This window comes from Saimiri boliviensis, chromosome 14, assembly GCF_048565385.1.
Source record: "Saimiri boliviensis isolate mSaiBol1 chromosome 14, mSaiBol1.pri, whole genome shotgun sequence".
Lineage (NCBI taxonomy): Eukaryota > Metazoa > Chordata > Mammalia > Primates > Cebidae > Saimiri > Saimiri boliviensis.
This window is the reverse complement of record NC_133462.1, coordinates 80,515,436-80,530,999: the sequence shown is the minus strand read 5'-3', so window position 1 is coordinate 80,530,999 and position 15,564 is coordinate 80,515,436. Positions and strand designations below refer to the sequence as shown.

Sequence of the window (15,564 nt, the reverse complement as noted above, 5' to 3'; positions counted from 1 at the left end):
AAGAAATCAGGCTATGTGCAAATAAGCTTCTTATTGCCAAATAGAAAAGCAGCCAAATCATTCCATCTTATTTTCTGCATGCTATTGGCACTAACTGCTGGCAGAGAGATTTTTCAGAAGCATTCACACTTTACACAGTGTTTTCTAACATGTAGCACCCAGGGGTAGGGGGTAAATGGTGGGTAGAAAAAGAAAAGGGAGCAAATAATTCTTTAACACCTTCAGGCACTGTGCAGGCATCTCACACACATCATTATCACATTTAACCTTCCACCCATGCAGCAGGATAGGTATTATTATGCCTAGTTTATCCGGGAAGAAACAAGTGCTCAAGGACAGAAGACAAAACAAGAGTGGGCTGTGTGGCCACACTGACATTCTAGTCTCCTCACCCAGTCCCCCTCCACTCCCAGCTGAGCTGTCCTCATCCAGAGGTACAGAGACAGTTACTAAACATTTCATGGCTGTTTGTTTGGAAATTATACCTCAACTAACACAATATATTAAAATTTAAAACTAAATATGTAAATAAATGCATTAAAATTTTCACAGCTCATGAAGGTGTTTTTAGTACTGACTATCCCAGGCTGATTAAGAGTTGATTATTTCTAACTGGCACTTTGTGTAGACATAGAAGAGTTAATTCTGCCAACTGAATTCATCAATCAGTCAATTCAGTGAGAAAGTGTAGTCCAATCAGTCCCAAAGTATATTTAAATGATAACCTATTGATAGGTTGAACATTTTTATGAGCCCAGTACATAAAGCTCCCCAAAACACAGTCACAGTCAGAGACAATCGAAGGTTACTTTGCTTCCCGGTGAAGATCAGACAAAAGTCTCTGGAAAATCTGTTGCAAGAAGCAACTTCAAGCTAATACGTAAGACCAGGTTTTAGGAGCAAAATGACTGTATTGACCAAATGAATGAACTCTGTAAGGAGTGTTTTCATTTTAATCTTCTTTATGTATTTTTAACATCCCTTATTTTTAAATTCATGTGCTGCTCTCAATCATTCCTAATTGCTTCATGTGTGCATGTTTCACTAGGCACTAAGCATACTAGCTACTATTTTTATCTGCACTGCACCAGTTCCCCCATCTTCTCCTAAAAGATGTACCCACCTCATCACAGAGACAGACAGGTTAACCAGGCTTGGCTAATTACAGTACCTCATCCCTTTGATTATAGTCATTGGTCCAAGGAGTCAGCACCTAATCCAATCCTTTCCTAAAGGTTTTCATGCTGGATCCAAGAGGGGAAATCTGTTTTTCTTCTCTAGTCATGGTGTTGATAATATAAAAGTCATCAACTGCCACATGAAATAAAGTGGTGTGATCATTTTTAAACATGACCACAGTGCTTTGACATTCTTCCAACAACAACAACAACAACAACAAAAAGGCTTAATTCTTCTCCTTTTGAAGACGGGACAACTTTGATGACTTGTTTCAAATGAATCCATGTGGTGGAAGTAACTACATAATTTCTTAAGATGGATTCATAAAAGATGATGAAGCTTCCTCCAGCATACTCTGTGTGTGTGTGTGTGTGTGTGTGTGTGTGTGTGTGTGTGTGAGACTCCTTCTCCTTCTCTGTCTCTTTCTCTCTGTCTCTGTCTCCCTATATCTTTCTCTCTCTCTCAATCACTATATCCCTTTCTCTCTTCTCTTTGTTTTTCTCCCTATCTCTTTTTCTTCCTCTCCTCTCTCTCTTTCTCCTCATTCTGTTTCTCTCTCTTCTTTCTGTCTCTCTCCCCCACCTCTGTCTCTCTGCCTCTCTTTCTCTGTCTCTGTTTCATATACAACTGCGAGTAGAGCTGGTGAATCATATGGTAATTCTATGTTTAGCTTTTTGAAGAAACACCAAACTATTATTCATATTCATTGCACCATTTGGAGTTAAACTTTGTGTAAGGTGTGAGACAGTAGTCTAACTTTATTATTCGAATGTGAAAATCCAGTTGCCCCGGCACCATCTGTTGAAAGGACTATTTTTCTCCCATTGAATGTATATGGTACCCCTTGTCAAAAATCAATTGACTGCAGATGTGTGGGTATATATCTGGACTATTTTACATTTTTCAATGTAAACTCTCTATTTACATGTTTCAATGTAAAATCTGTCTAAAGTCTTTCACTTCTTTGGTTACATTTATTTCCAAGTATTTTATCATTTTAAATGCTGTTATAAATAAAATTATTTCTTATTTTCCTTTTTGTATTGTTCACTGCAGGTAGATAAAAACATGACTTACTTTCACATCTAAAAGTTTATAGAATTTGTTTATTAGCTCTAGCAGCTTTCTCGTGGATTCTTTAAGATTTTCTACGTATAGGATAATGTCAATTGTAAGGAGAGATAATTTTACTTGTTCCTTTCCATTGTGATGTCTTTTATCTGTTTTGCTCTGGCTATAACTTGCAGTACAATGATGAATAACAACAGTGAAAACAGACATCTCGTCTTGCTCCTAATCTCGGGGGGAGGTTTGATGTTAGCTATCAATTTTCATAAATGTTTTTATCATGTTGAGGAAGTCCCCTACTATTCCTAGTTTTAACAGATGTTTTATCATGAAAAGGTGTTGGATTTTGTCAAATATCTTTTTCTGCATCAATTGAGATGAGTGTGTGTGTGTGTGTGTGTGTGTGTGTGTGTGTGTGTCTGTGTGTTTCCTTCATTCTATTAATGTCATGTAATTTTCTTATGTTGGAGCACCCTTGAATTCCTAGGATAAATTCTACATGGTCATAAATTCCACTTAGTTGTGATGTATAATCCTTTTCATGTGCTGCTGGATTCAGTTGCTGGTATTTTGTTTAGGTTTTTTGCAATTGAATTCATTAGGACTACTAGTCTGTAATTTTCTTTCTAGTGTCTGTATATGCTTTGATACCAGGATAATGTTGGCCTCATAATGAGTTATGAAGTGTTCCCTCTTCTTCTACATTTCAGAAGAATTTGAGAAAAATTAGTTTAAATTATTCATAAATTCTTGCTAGAATTAACCAGTGAAGCCACCTGATTGTCAAATTCTCTTTATTGAAGATTTTTTATTATTCACACCACCCCTTTGTTTCAAGATTTTTTATTTCTTCTTGAGTCAGTTTAGATCATTATTCACACCATATCTTTATTTCAAGATTTTTTATTTTTTCTTAAGTCAGTTTAGATAATTTGTTTCTTCCTAGGATTTTATCCAATTTATCTAGCCTAACCAAGGAATCGCAAGACCTCTACAAGGAAAACTACAAAACACTGCTGAAAGAAATTACAGATGACACAAACAAATGGAAACATATCCTATGCTCATGGATAGGTAGAATCAGTAAAATGACCATACTTCCCAAAGCAATCTACAAATTCAACACAATCTCCATCAAAATACCACCATCATTTTTCACAGAATTCGGGAAAGCAATTCTAAAATTCATATGGAACCAAAAAAGAGCCCAGACAGTCAAAGAAAGACTAAAGCAAAAAGAACAAATTTGGAGGCATCACACTACCTGATTTCAAAATAATGCCATAGTCACCAAAACAGCATGGTACTGGCATAAAAATAGGCACATAGACCAATGGAACAGAATAGAGAAACCACAAATAAACCCAAATATTTACAGGCAGTTGATCTTCAACAAAGCAAACAAAAACACAAAGTGGGGAATACATGTGCAGAACATGCAGGTTTGTTAGATAGGTATACATGTGCCATGGTGGTATGCTGCACCTATCAACCCATCATCTACGTTTTAGGTCCCACATGCAACAGTATATGTCCAAATACTCTCCCTTCCCTTGACCCCTCTTTCCACAGTTTAAACATGTCATTCAATTGCTTTCTGGCCTCTATGATTACTGAGGAGAAAATTGCTGTAATTTATTGAGGATCCCTTGTATGTGGCAAATTGTTTCTTTCTTGCTGCTTTCAAGTTTCTTTATGTCTTCGGCTTTTGACAGTTTAATTATAATGTGTTTCCATATGGATCTCTTTGAGTTTATCATCCACTGAGCTCTTGAATTTGTGGATGAATATCTTTCAACAAATTCAAAAAGTGTTCAGCCATTATTTCTTCAAATATTCTTTCTGGCCCTTTCTCTCTTCTCCTTTTGAAACTCATACATACGTAAATGAAACTCTGTGTGTGTGTGTGTGTGTGTGTGTGTGTGTGTGTGTGTGTGTATCTGCTTCATGATGTCCTAAGAGTTTCCTTCAGTTCTCTTTACTTCTCTTCATTCTTTTTGCTTTCTGCTCTTTAAACTCAATAATTTCCATTGTAGTATCTTTCAGACCACTGATTCTTTCTTCTGCCTGCTTATATCTTCTGTCAAACCCTCCTAGTAAATTCATTTCAGTTTTCAGTTTTCAGCTTCAGAATTTCGGCTTGACTCTTTTTATAATATCTATCACTTTATTTATATTCTCATTTGGTTTATAAATTGTCTGTCTGGTTTCCTTTAGTTTTTTGTCCATATTTTCTTTTAGTTCTTTAGACATGATTAAGACAATCCTTTTAAAGTATTTGTCTAATCAATCTGATGTCTGCGCTTTCTCAGGGATAGTTTCTGTCTACTTATTTTGCCTCTTTGAATGGACCCTGTGTTCCTGTTTGTTTGTATGCCTTGTGATATTTTGTCAAACATTGGGCACTTAAATATTATAATGTAAACTCTGGATACCAGCTTCTCACCCTTCCCCAGGGTTTGCTGTTTTTTATTTTTGATGGCTATCATAGTCCATTTGTAGGTACTTCCCCAAACTTCCTTTCCCAGTCTTTTGCAGATTGGCTGTGTGCTGGGGAACTCCTTACTCAACCTTGCACCTAACTCAAGGATCAGTCTGAAGTGAAAGCTTCGGGTCTTCTGTCCTCTTTTCTGAGCATGCATCTTGCTCCAAGTCTATGCATGGCTTTCTAAATTTTCCTATATACATGGTGCTTTTGAATGTCTTAATTTCCCACAGAATCTCTCCTAGCTTTTTGCACCTGAACTTTAGGTGGTCTTTCATACACCTCAACCAGTAATCTGTTGCCTCGGGTTTTTGCAGTTTGTTAGTTCACTTTGAGCATTTGCAAGCAATGCCTGCCATTTTGCCAGCCTATGTTCTAAGTTAGGTTAAACGGAGATGTACACCTTATGTCAGTTTTTAAGATAGCCCCCAGACAGTTTAGAACAGACATCCACAATAAGTAAGGTCTTCTCTATTACCTTTGTAATCAGGGACCAGTGTCCAACACTGGGAATGAATGATGTCAAGAGAACTGTCTTGCTAGAGAAAAGGCTGGGACAAGAGCAAATAAAAATACGACAAAGTTTCCTACCATTTTTAAGTGGCCTTTTTCTTCTTTTTCTTTTTTCAGTGTTTGCTTGGTTGCTGTAAACTTTTGCCTATTTTCCAGAGTTCTGACCATGTTGGTTCCAGTGGTTTCGGTTTGTTTTTGATGTTTCTGTGGGGAAACAAACTTGGAGCTGTGAACGCTACTATTTTGCTAACATAACTCTTTGACACTCTTTCAAGTACTGAGTTTTGTGGTGGTTATGCTGTATATAAGTTGGCTGTGGCTGCTGTAACTAATTACCACAAACTTACAGGCTTAAAACCACATAAATTATTCTCTCACTGTTTCAGAAGCCAGAAGTCTGAAATCAGTTTTACTGAGCTAAAATCAAGGTATTAACAGGGCTGTACTCTCTCCCAAGGTTCTTGGGAAAAATCCTGTCCTTGTCTCTCAGCTTCCAGTGGCTGCCAGTATTCCTTAGCTTAGAGTTACCACTCCAATCTCTGCCTCTGTGGTCACATAGCCACCTCCCCTTCAGTTGGTCCAATCTCCCTCTGCCTCTCTCAGACATGATCTGATGTCATGTAGGATCTGCCTCAGATAATCTGGGATGATGTCCTCATCAAGATCTTTAATTTGATCACATCTGCTGAGTCCCTTTTCTAAATATGTTACATTTATAGGCTCCAATGAAGAGGATGTGTCTATCTTTGGGGAGGGGCAGGTATCATGCAGCCTACTGCATGCAGCAATGGATAACTGAAACAAGGGGTTTGAAAGAATAAGCCACAATACAGAGAAAAAAAGTGAAGGATCTGTTCGTTCTGATCACCCCTGCCACCTCTAGTCACACCAAATAATAAATCCTCTTTTCTGCTGACACTAGGTTGTGTCTCTGTCTCTTGAAATATGTCCTCCTACAAAAATATACATCAATTCTAAATAAATAAATAATTTCTAATGGTAACTGAAGTTTCACATATTTGTACTATTTATATTTTATTCCAACTAAGCTGTATATTCCTTGAGGGTAGGGTTTTTTTTATGCATAGTTTGTTTACCATGACATGGCAAATCCAGCAAATATTCACACAAACAACTATGTAAGAGCCAGGCTCTGTGATAAAACAAAATGCAAAAAACAGCTAAGTTCACTTGTGGGAAGAATCAACTTGCTTGTGTCAAAAAGTCTTCTTTTTTAAAAAAAGTTTCAACCAAATGTCTACATATGGCCAAAGACAGTCAAACCAAATTATTCAAATTTTGTGGAAATACCTGAATGTGTTTAGTTAGTATTTAGCTCTGTCCTGAGCCCTTTAGGCCTCCTGTTTTGGGCTAAATTGTGTCCCTCTGCAACATTCATATGTTGGAGTACTAACCCCCAGGACCTCAGAATGTAACCGTATTTGGAGGCAGGACCTTTAAAGAGGTGGTAATTCAGAGTCAATAAGGTCATGAAGATACATCCTAATCCAATATGACTGGTGTCCTTATAAAAATAGATGAAGACACCAATGCATACAAAGGGAAGACTGTGTGAAGACACAGGGAGAAAACAGCTGTCTGCAAGCCAAAGAGAACGGCCTCAGAAGAGATCAACCCTACTGACAACTTGACATAGACTTCCAACCTCCGGAACAGTGAGACAACATGTTTCTATTGTTTAAGCCACCCAATCTGTAGTACTTTGCCATGGCAGTCCAAGCAGACTAAGACATCCTTCCTGAAATCAACCACTTGCACCAAATACAGAGATAGTTTGGACCTAAAACTGTTGTAATGTGAAGTTTCATGTCTATTTGGGAGTTTGCATCTGATCATTAGCATATCCCTTTCATTTCTATTGAGTTTTCTGTTTGTTTTTTGTGTTTGTTTATTTTTGAGACAGAGTCTTGCTCTGTACCCAGGCGGGAGTACAGTGCAGTGGCACAATCATAGCTCACTGCAGCTTCAGCCTCCCAGGCTAAAGCCGTGTTCCCACCTCCACCTCCCGAGTAGCTGGGAGCACAAATGCATGACACTGTGCTTCACTAATCGTTTTTGTCATTTTTTGTAGAGATGGGATCTGACAATATTGCTGAAGCCGGTCTCAAACTCCTGGGCTCAAGCAATTCTCCTGTCTTAGGCTTCCAAAGTGCTAGCATCACAGGTGTGAGCCACCGTGCTCGGCCCATTTCTGTTTTTAACTCTGTATATAGAGGAGAAGGCCTTTGAAAAAAATCTTTGAAGAGTAAAGTGAAATTGTCGACATTTTTAAAGTCCTAAAGTGCCCTTACAAAAAGGGTGCTTACTCTATACTAGAGAGCTGCCTCTGATCGAAGTCACTACCTCATCATGTTTGACCACCTTCTAAGGAGCAGCTCAGGTTTTGGGGCCAAGACGAAACATTCCCTCAGCTTAGCTTGCCTCCCTGGGATTCCAGGCAGCCTCTTAGCCACTCTAAGCAGGCCGCAGGAACACAGATAACCTATGAGAGTAGCTTCAAAATCAGTCTTCTATGTGCAAGAGAGACTTCCTGCACCACATTCTGCTTCATCAGTGAGACTCTACAACATGAAAGTCTCTTGCAGATTCTCACAGGCAGATACATAAAATGTAAGATGTGTCCACTGTTGGCACAACTGAGTGCTACAGCTCAACTCGCAGGGAAATATGTACAAGTTTCAACTAAGGACCATTTGTGGGGGTGGGGGGAGGCAGAGAAAAGAAAAAAAAATCTTGGCTTGGTGTTTGGTATTCAGCAGCACATCTAACCTTGAAGCTGTCAGATTTTATCATGAATAATGCACCATGACAGCATTCCACGTGATCCTTATAGGACAGCTTATGTCCTCATGGGCAGAGAAGGCAAAGTGGTGTGGTCCCATTCACAGAGAGGAACATACCATGACATGGCCATCAAGAACGAATGGTCATGCCACTGTGCTTCTACCTCCAGAGCTGCAGGGATTCCAAGAAATCCCACCAAGGCCTAAGAAAGAGCTGAGTGTGTACCCAGATGCCATGCCAAGGAGAAAAGGCATCACCATGAAATCACATTTTATGCTGTGAATGAGAGGGAAGTCCATCACATGCCAATAAGCTTTTGCATCGGTACACAAAACTAAAATCTCAAGTAGTTGTCGCTTGACTCACTGCATGCACCCTTAGCACCCATGAAAAACGCCAACACTTAGACTTGCAAACACAAATGGGCAATGCTCAAAGTCACCATTGGATATGATCTCTGCCTTTAACTTACAAAACTGTAAATTCTCCTGTAAACAGGAAGAGAAGCTAAGACAATGCAACAAAATTAAATAAATGACATTTTGTTCACATTCTCATCCTATGGTATTTCCATCTTAATGTATAGCCCATGTCCCAATTTTTAAGTTTTTACTTAAAAGAAAGCAGATATATAAGCTTATATTCTTCTAAGAACAATGCTAAAGATTAAAATTGAAATAACACAATCACTAATTTCTTAATCAGCACTATTTTTTAAATTAAAATAGACTAATTTTTTAGATAAAATTGTGGAACATTTTCCTGATACCTCCCAGTATAGAGTGCTCATATGCTCTCTACCTCACTGTCATGTAAATAAGAGTTTCCAGAAGTCAGAAACTTCCTAGCTAAGTTTTGTCCTCAACTGTCTACAAAGCTCAGCCTTCCACAGTGGGATACAAAATGCTCTAGACCCAGTGGAGGTGGAGGCAAATTGGTAGAGTGGCCAGAACACGCAGCTGGTCCTCCCTCTCAGCAGCTTCCATGACCTCGATGGAAAAACAATGATAGTGACAATTCCTCCCACAGTGGTCATGTGATGTAATCAGGCAACAGATGGGAAAGTGCCCAAACCTGCAAAGGGGGTCATATGCATTCACTCAAAGAGTGGAGATCTCAAGAAATTTTATTTTTCACAAATGCAGATGTCCAAACATCTCTTCATGTATTGAGGAAACCCCAACATTGTTATGTACACGCACAATGCTTGCACACAAAGTCAATGTTGTAATAATGCACTTTCGGGGGATGGGGAGGTTGGGGAGGGATAACGTTGGGAGAAATGCCTGATGTAGGTGAAGCAGGGATGGAGACAGCAAACCACCATGGCATGTATGTACCTATGCAACAATCCTGCAAGATCTGCTCATGTACCCTGGAACTTAAAGCACAATTGAAAAAAAAAAGAAAAGGAAAAAAAATCCAACTTCCTTCACACACACACACACACACACACACACACACATACACAAATGCACTTTCAAGGAGTCAAATTCTGAAGTCCATGGGGTCAGAAAATAGTCTGTCTCAGTTCTGAGAGAGACCAATTTGCCTTCGCATTCGTTTTCCCTGGGCCCTCGAAGATAGGATGGTGCCTGCCCTCATTAAACACAGATCTTCCCTACCAGTCCACGCAGACTCACACTAATCTCCACAGAAATACCCTCAGAAAAACACCCAAAATATTGCTTTACCGGGTTTCAAGGTATTCCTTAATCCAATCAAGTTGACACTTAAAATTAAGCCCACAAGCCCACCCCTTGTCAGCTTGGTACCTATATGCATGTTTTTAAACTATACCTAATTTCCAAATAAAGACAATAGCAAGGTGATAGATTCACCTACCATGATGTAGCTAACATGATGCAACAAAAAACTCACTAAATCCTTTCCCCAGAATTTGAATTTTCGAATTTCAGCATGTGGGATTTTAATCTTTCAGGATTGTGATTTTTCAGGATTTCAGATGTTACGGATTTTAGACTTTAGGGATTTAGACTTCAGGGATTTTGATTTTTAGGGATTTAATTTGGGGACATTTCAACATTCAGGACGATGGCATTCAGAATTGTGTCTTTTGGGAGTATGACTGGTACCAGAGCAGCAGCTATCCAATAAAACAAATGTGTCATAAAAAGAGGAAACATAAAATGCCATTTCTTTTACTTGGTTGCACTATCTCTTCTTTTCTTGTTTCCAGGAGAATTTATCATTCTGTACATTAAGGGCAGAGATCATAACCAATGGTGACTCTGAGCAGCTCCCATTTGTGTTTGCAGGTCTAAGTGTTGGCATTTTTCACAGGTGCTAAGGATGTAGTGAGTCTCATGACACATACTTGAGATTTGGGCTGTTGATTTGGGTTTTAATCAATAGATTCTGTTAGTATGCCAGGACAAGGTGATATTGCAAGCAGATCTCACAGGAAAGGGAAGGAGAGCTCTATAGAGCACAGGCAAGAACACTCCAAAGTCCCGGTATGCAGGGTGGGAGGGAAGTACCTGTTCAGGGGAGCTCCAGGTGGAAATTGCACCTATGGTCATGGTTTGCTTTTTTTCTCTGCAGACATTATAAAGTGATAGTTTTGCTGGACCTGTCTCTCTGAGCAGATTTCAATTGCAGTCCACTTTTTAAGTCACAAAGCAAAACGACACAGGTTGCTAAGAGAAGCATTTATGTTCCATGGGCCCCCAAATAGCATCCACCTCCCATTGACTCTGGCAGTCCTGAGGATATAAAAATGAGCAATTCTATTCAATCTTGTTTTCTTCTTTCTAGACTAGAAAGTAACACAGGAAAAAGTAACCTGTGGGGTTTTGCTGTGTTCAGTCACATTGACAGTTCTGTAGCAGGGATTCTGGTTCTAACTTCCAGGCTCCTGGAGTTCACCCAGACATCAAACCCTCTGGGAGGTGTAAGGCAGGTTCCTTGTGAAGGAAAGGGGTATCAGGTTGGGTAATTTGCACACCATCACTGAAGAGGAACTATGGATACGGAAATCTTGCTCAAGACATAATTCATAAAAAGGGTCATTACGGTAATTTAGACAAAAGCTGGTCTCACCCTAGAGTGTTTTTATGCTTGGCCTCTGCTGCGACCATTTTTCTTTCAATGCCTGTCATTGTATATGTTTATTGTACTAGAACTGTGTCACAATGGAGAGGGGTGGAGACAACGGATTGAGAAAGTAATACAATGCTGGCTACTTTTACTCCAAGAAGGAAATTCTAAACAAGCAGAGTGAGGCCAGCTGCACTATATATCACATTTCACATTGATATAAGTCACTGAAATGCTGAGTTCCCAAAATTGTGTTCCTTCCTCTTCACAATCTCTCCTTGCTCGCATTGGAAGTGGAGCTGGGCATGGTCACTGCTGGATGTGGGACATGAGCAGCCAGGGGGATATTATGGGGCACAAACGGGTGCAGGAGCAACTGGAACAGTAACCACATGGAAACTCATTGCCCAGGCCCTCCTTTTCTCTGCCCCGCCCACATCAGAGCTGGAATCATTATGTCCAGCACTGACTACAATTCCTCTCCCTGCAGGATCCTGAGGTCTCAAACTTGCGCCTCAGCTGACCATAAGCACGGGACAGGCATTAATGCACTGAATCTGATGAAACCTCTCGGAGGATGCTGTGCAAATACTGTCAATAAAAAGCTTTATTCTTTTTCTCCCAAGCCCTTCCACCTTATGCAAAAATATAAAGAAATATTAACTTTATTTTCCTAGTGAGGGAGAGACATAGAGCCCTGAGAAGGTTTTCCCACCAGGCACTAATGGGTAAATTTGCCAGCGCTTTGATGAGATAAAACATGGAACTTTATATTCTATGCCAACTGCTTCTTTCTTTAGAACACAAAGTCACTTTTATGATTGAAACTGGAAAGAAAGAGAGAAAAACAACAACAACAACAAAAACCAAGGGAGAGAAGGCTGCCCTCTCATTTCTCCCGGCAAACCTTTCAGATTCGGGTAGACCCCTTCCCCTGAGACAGAGCAGAGGTGCACAGCTGCTCCTAACAGTGAAAAAGGAGCAAATCAAGCAAAAACTATAAAAAAAAACACTCAACAAGTCTTAAAATGTTTAATAGTCACCCTCAATTAACTATATGAGAGGAAATTGTATTCAAATCTTATTTGAACAAATCTCATAACAACAAATTGTCTACTTTTGTCTTCCAAACTTTTCTAATGACTTAGTGATCAATTTATAATAACTTACTGATCACTGACAAGTCCAAGCACTAAGCCCTTTTGTGATCCATTTCAAACAATAGTCAGTTGCAACCCTCTTTTCAAGCCCGACTTTGGGATGGTGACTTGTGATAACAGTGCCTTTTCCGTCTTCTCTTTGCTGGAATGCCCTGCCAGCTGCATCAGACCCTACCCTTCAGGACCCATCTAAACCTCCTCCTCCTCCACTGCGCCAATTCTTCACCCACCCCAAGCTCTGGCAGAGGGCATTTCTCCCTCTTTGGGACTGTCTTGTTTTTATTTGAAGGGAGATATTGTGTATAAGTTTATTATTCTTACTGTGTATGAGCCAGCTTCCCCTCCTGGACTGCATAATTCTTGAGATGCAGATCTTGAGGACGGCATTTGGTATGCCTTTATACATGGCATGTTTGCAGGTCTAAGTGTTGGCATTTTTCGTAGGTGCTAAGGATGTAGTGAGCCTCATGACATGTACTTGAGATTGGGGCATTGTTTGGATTTCTTATATGCCATTATTACTCAAAGTGTGACTCATAGGCTAGCAGCATGTGCATCATTTGGGAGATAATTAGAAATGGAGTCTCCCACCCACCTCAGTCCTACTTCATCAGAATCTGCATTTTAATCCTTTACCTACCCAGGTTATTCATAGATACATTAAAGTCTGAGAAGTGCTGTTATACTTAATAGATACTTTTCACATATGCCAATTTCTATGCAAAGATGCTTCCACTTCACCCACCCCCACCCTCCATCCTGGGCACTGCAGATGAGCTACCTACGGGTGGCAAGAGCACTTTCTCCTTGTTCACTCTAGCTTGCCATCCATAGCCTCCATGCACGCAGGCAGCAAGTCATTTATTAATTAATTCCTTCACACAACAGTTACTGAGGGTCTGCCTCCTATATGCAGGCATTGTGCCTATTCCATAAGAACATTTACCTCTCCACACACCGAATCAGGTTTATGGGATTAGGAACAAGACAAGGGGAGTGGCGTGTAAATTGTGTGTCCTGTGCCTACTGGGATGCTTGTCTGTTGCACAGACTTCTGGTGGATCAGAAAGAACACAGCCCACAGACTCAACCTCACTTCCAGGGCTCGGCCAGCTGCTGCCCCCCAGGCCTGGCTCTCACTGGTACAAGCTCTGCACCCATGTTTTCTCAAGCCTCAAGACACACCCCACTCACCGAGAGGGATTGGGAATCACAGAATGCTGAGCCCACCCTGAAACTCCTGACGCAGTAAGTAGTGAGGTACCAACAAGAACAGAAACGGGCAGAACCACTAAAGAAACACGCCTATATTCTTTAGGCTTTCCTGATGAGGGGTATCCTGTCAAACTCCATTCCCTTAGGTTTTGCAGAATGTTTGGAGAAAAGACTATAAAGAAGTGAGGACTCCATTTAATGAAGCCCATTGAGAGAACCAAGTCTAGAAAGTTCACCAGGACCTGAGCAGGGGCGGGGGACAAACTAGGGCCTGATTGTCCTGGTTTTTCACTTGTGCTGTAAGCTTTATGTGTTACAATGTCATTAAAGGTAGAGAGACCATGACTCGACCCATGGCAAGAAAAATAAATCTGTGCAATAGTGGGGAGCTTCAAAGCTAGATGTAATTATCTCTCACAGACGAAAACCAGCAGGTGAACCCTGGCCCAGAATAGCTCATTTCCTCCCTGCCTACAGCTGTGCCTGAGCTGAAGCTGCTGACGCTGGGGTTGAGGGGTGCCTTGCCCTGCCTCTGACTCGCCTCCTCTCTCAGGCACCTCATCTTCCACCCAGTGTTATTATGAAATCAAGCAGCCTGTAGAAGGAGGATTGGGAGAATGTAGAGGGTCCCTCCTCTGTCTCCAATCCTTTCTCCCTTCCTCCCATGCCCCCATCACTTCCTAAACCCAACTGCAATGAATCGGTAACGAGAATATGCAACAGTATTTCCTAGAACAGGATTTTCTATCTCCTTTTGGAAATCACTCATCTTATTCCCATAGTGCCCTGATTCCAACAGTCTATGACATATTCAATGACAATATCATATGGGCTAAGAAGGCTGAACACCCATACCTTAAAGCTAACCAGCTTCCAGAAGAATCCTTAAATTCCATTTCCAGATAAATCCTGGATGTACAAAACTTGATCAACACCAGGAGTTTCTATCAAGTTAGTAGGTGCCTAGAGAAATCTAGATGTCATTTGAAGCCCTTTCTCTTTCCCATACCCAGCAGAAATGGGTGCGAGATCTTGCAATGAGCATCTAAAGTTTTCAGGGTTGTTCCCAGGACAACCACACCTCAAAGCTTTCCTTCGACTCAGTCTACCTTGTGCCCATTCGACCCCCATGTCAGCCCTCCTCCGCTTCCACCCCAGCTTCTATATTGGTGCCTCATTTTAATTGCTGTTTTTTTCTGACCTTATGTTGTAACTTCTCCTTTTTATCTTGGATATTTTAGGCCACGTATGTGGAAGTTTGATGCATGTGACCCCCTTTGGCACAGTCTGATATTTCTCAAATCCCATTTTCTATCTCTGATTCTGGAAATTATGAAGTCAAAAAGCCCCATGAAGACTTATGTTGACTGGCAACACAAGGGCAAGATACCATGTCTGTCTTACTTTCCTATCGCCTCCCATGTTACCTGGCACTTAATAGGTGTTCAACAAATATTTTTTCATGAACAAGTGAATTATAGATATATCACACCACGGGCAGACAGGTGACAAGCTAATATAATTTTCATTGTGCAACTACTCTGGACAATTGAAAAGGTTACATTTATAACCCAAAGGATTAATGTTCATAAAGTACTTTGAAATCCACAAAACAATAATGCTGTAAAAGAGTCAACTATTCCCTGGTGGCGATGATCAGAGGATCAAAGTGTACAATTCGTTTGGTATTTAAAGGGTAGATATGAGTAAGGAGGGAAAGAGAAATGGGACATTCTGAGAAAAAAAATCAATAAACAAATTAAAACTCACCTTTATCATAATCATCATCCTCAACTGCAGCTTCTTGAAGTTTCTGAAGCTTTAATCTTAAGGATATTACCTATGTTGGTTTAAAGGGGAAAAAATAAAAAATTACAATAGAATTCAAGCAAAAACTTGTGAAAACTAAGAACATTTAGAAAGTGTTTCAAAACTGAACTTCTCTTTTTAAAAAACAAAATGCACATGTTTTTCAATGCCAGATACATTCATTTCTCAAAAAAAAGCTGATATAAAGAAAAAGCGTAATTTGATCATAACATCCACATAAAAAGTTAAAATGTTATTTTAAACAAAAAC

The 15,564-nt window shown here is 40.0% G+C and overlaps 1 protein-coding gene across 19 annotated transcripts in view; it reads right to left on the bottom strand.

The window, feature by feature from the left end:
• DISC1 (DISC1 scaffold protein) overlaps positions 1-15,564 on the bottom strand; it is a 380,547-nt gene that overhangs the window by 313,309 nt on the left and 51,674 nt on the right. For 17 of the 19 annotated variants that reach the window (XR_012513582.1, XR_012513584.1, XR_012513586.1 and 14 more), the window contains exon 3: positions 15,256-15,325. Coding sequence is in view for 6 of the 19 variants with exons in the window: in XM_074385319.1 (XP_074241420.1) it covers positions 15,256-15,325 (70 nt within the window). In the remaining 13 variants the exon portion in view is untranslated. Of the gene's footprint in view, positions 1-5,323; positions 5,450-15,255; positions 15,326-15,564 lie in introns of all 19 variants that reach the window. The other 2 variants (XR_012513593.1, XR_012513594.1) reach the window with 1 other exon arrangement.